We start from the raw sequence: 3,415 nt of genomic DNA on the forward strand, positions 1-3,415 counted from the left end.
AGTATGACCGGCAGATCCGCCTGTGGGGACTGGAGGCCCAGAAACGGCTGCGGGCCTCCCGGGTGCTTCTTGTCGGCATGAAAGGACTTGGGGCTGAAATTGCCAAGAATCTCATCTTGGCAGGAGTAAAAGGACTGACCATGCTGGATCACGAACAGGTATCTCCTGAAGATCCTGGAGCTCAGTTCTTGATTCGTACTGAGTCTGTTGGCCGAAATAGGGCTGAAGCCTCTTTGGAGCGAGCTCAGAATCTCAACCCCATGGTGGATGTGAAGGTAGACACTGAGGATATAGAGAAGAAACCAGAGTCATTTTTCACTCAATTTGATGCTGTGTGTCTGACTTGCTGCTCCAGGGATGTCATAGTTAAAGTTGACCAGATCTGTCACAAAAATAGCATCAAGTTCTTTACAGGAGATGTTTTTGGCTACCATGGATACACATTTGCCAATCTAGGAGAGCATGAGTTTGTAGAGGAGAAAACTAAAGTTGCCAAAGTTAGCCAAGGAGTAGAAGATGGGCCCGATACCAAGAGAGCAAAACTTGATTCTTCTGAGACAACGATGGTCAAAAAGAAGGTGGTCTTCTGCCCTGTTAAAGAAGCCCTGGAGGTGGACTGGAGCAGTGAGAAAGCAAAGGGTGCTCTGAAGCGCACAACCTCCGACTACTTTCTCCTTCAAGTGCTCCTAAAGTTCCGTACAGATAAAGGAAGAGATCCCAGTTCTGATACATATGAGGAAGATTCCGAGTTGTTGCTGCAGATACGAAATGATGTGCTTGACTCACTGGGTATTAGTCCTGACCTGCTTCCTGAGGACTTTGTCAGTTACTGCTTCTCCGAGATGGCCCCAGTGTGTGCGGTGGTTGGAGGGATTTTGGCACAGGAAATTGTGAAGGCCCTGTCTCAGCGGGACCCTCCTCACAACAACTTCTTCTTCTTTGATGGCATGAAGGGGAATGGGATTGTGGAGTGCCTTGGCCCCAAGTGAACTCAAGACTTGGCAGCTCCGGAGATGCCAATTGCAGCATGCCTGCCTGTATTCCCTGTCCCCTTCCTTCATGAAGGCATCTCCAGGCAAGGAAAACTGAAGTCATTGGCCCAGTACAAAACATTTCCTGTGACGAAGGAGGTGGTGCCGACGTGCTGCTTCCCATCACAAGCAGCTGCTCGACAAGAGACGCAGGGTGGCTGTCTTTGTTCCAGCACTGTTCAGGCTGCCTGTCATCCCGGGCCTGCCAGCTCCCCTGAGTGATGAGCACTTCCAAGCACCCCTCTGCCCTTTGTCTGTCCTTATGCTGTCACAGCCTCGCCAGCCCTCTGGGGCGTTGTGGGAGATGCCTGCCAGGAACGAGCATGCTCTGTTGCTTGGGAGCCTCTTGCCACCTTCTTGGACTTACTCCCCACCTGATGTCTTACAGAGAAAAGTGTGACTTCAGGTTGAGAGTAGGCCCAGGCCCCATGAGGCACCAGTGGAAGCACAGCTCCAAGTTCAGACAGGTGCCCTTAGAGAGGAAAACCATGACAGGCAAATGCATTTCCTCTGGAGTTTGAGACCCTGACAAACAACAGGTGGCATCTGGTGTGCTGTTCTTGAGTTTTCATTTAGGATTAGTTGAGTTCCAGCTGGGTGTTGGGAGAAAGGAGATGTTACCAAGTCTTGGATGTTAGGGCGAGACCCTGCAATTTGAGTATTAGTAGGAGAGCTTGTCTTTCAATGCAGGTTCCTGGGGCTTCAGGGCTGGGAGGGAGGAGCCTGCCCTTTTAACAGAACCCCAGTCACATGCGTCCCAAGCCACACTCAGAGGCTATTGCATTTCAGAGTTGTGTTGGTCCTTTGTTTACCTCCTAAACCACAGCTGTTTGTGTTTCACATATGTTGTGAATTTTCCTTGGTTCTTTTTAAAGGAATGATAATAAAGTTACTTGCTTTAGGGAAAAAAAAAAAAAAAACTACTCATGAAATTTATATTATAAATAGGGATTTTATAGCATTTTTGAGCTCTAAGAGCGGATTCCATCATATGATATGTAAATCTATTGCTCAACTTTTGTATCCTTGACTTCCACAGTATATAAAAATTAAAGCACTGCTCATAGTAGAAAAATGTATCGACCAGAGTGGCCCGAAATAGGAGGCATCTGGGAAATGGAGATCAAAGGGAAAGAAAGAACTTGATAGTTCATTCTAGGGTAAATTACCTGGAATGGGATTTACTATTCCGGGTGATTTGCATGCAGTCAGGCAGACACTAGCTTTCACTTCTACAGGCACCTCGAATACAATAGCAGGCAAGACAGTCCTTGTGAGCAAGTTGCTCAAAGTTTTCATAAATATCCTTACAGACTCCCCAGCCACCCACCCGCACATCTTCATTTTTCTTCTCCTTTGGTGACCTCTGATGACCTTCTGGCCTCCAGGGCACTTGATGGACTGGCACGTGTATGCAGGTCCCTGGGAAGATCTATTCAGCTTTTTAAAGTTTGATTCCCACCGACAAGTTGGTGTTTGGACCTGTCGGGCAGTCCCTTATGAGTTCGATTACTCTGTCTCAGCCTCTGAAAACCAAATACAGTCTAGCTGTCCTGAAAAAGCATTTGGGGGCCTAGACCTGGGTGCCCAAGGTTCTGCTGCCATAGACAGAATGGCTTTTTTACAAAACTAGTCACTCCCTCCACTCCACAAACTCCACCAAAACATCTTAGCCTTGTGAATGAGGCCTTCTGTGACCTCTTCTCTGCCTCCCCTCACCCTTATTCTACTACCTCAATAGCTTTTTCATTGTCCTCATCCCTGTCCCCACTGTCACTTCACCATCCCAGACTCCCCTTGGACTATTCCAGCTAACCCCTAACTTGCCTCATATATTCTATTTTATTTGCTTTTTTAACAGAGTCTTGCTCTGTTGCCCAGGCGTGCACTGGCATGATATTGGCGTGCCCAGGCGTGCACTGGCATGCACTGATGCGATATGCAATGGCATGATCTTGGCTCTCTGCAACCTACGCCTCCCAGATTTAAGTGATTCTCATGCCTCAGCTTCCCGAGTAGCTGGGATTACAGGCATATGCCACCACACCCAGCTAATTTTTTGTATTTTTGGTAGAGACAGGATTTCACTGCGTTAGCCAGGCTGGTCTCAAACTCCTGACCTCAAGTGATCCACCCACCTTGGCCTCCCAAAATGCTGAGATTACAGATGTCAGCCACCGCAACTGGTCTTGACTCATATATTCTAGACTTGCTCTGCTTCCAAATATTTCTCCATGGTAATCTATTAAAATGCATCTCATTTTCTTAGTCCACTACTTAAAAACCTTTAATCGTTCCCTTGGCATGATATCTGAGGCTCTTTCCGGTCTGGTGCCAGCTCCCTCACACTTTGTCCCCGCTCCATGCCAGACACTATGCCCACT

General features: G+C 47.8%; 1 protein-coding gene across 2 annotated transcripts in view; it reads left to right on the forward strand.

The window, feature by feature from the left end:
• Positions 1-1,934, forward strand: part of LOC111520808 (SUMO-activating enzyme subunit 1-like) — a 2,541-nt gene extending 607 nt beyond the window's left edge. Inside the window, exons 2-3 of one of the 2 annotated variants that reach the window (XM_026447108.1) lie at positions 36-696; positions 827-894. In XM_026447108.1, coding sequence (XP_026302893.1) covers positions 36-696; positions 827-894 — 729 coding nt within the window. Of the gene's footprint in view, positions 1-35 lie in introns of both variants that reach the window. The other variant, XM_026447107.1, reaches the window with a different exon arrangement.
• Positions 1,935-3,415: the final 1,481 nt, after the last annotated feature.

The sequence above is a fragment of the Piliocolobus tephrosceles genome, chromosome 16 (assembly GCF_002776525.5).
Source record: "Piliocolobus tephrosceles isolate RC106 chromosome 16, ASM277652v3, whole genome shotgun sequence".
Classification (NCBI taxonomy): Eukaryota; Metazoa; Chordata; class Mammalia; order Primates; family Cercopithecidae; genus Piliocolobus; species Piliocolobus tephrosceles.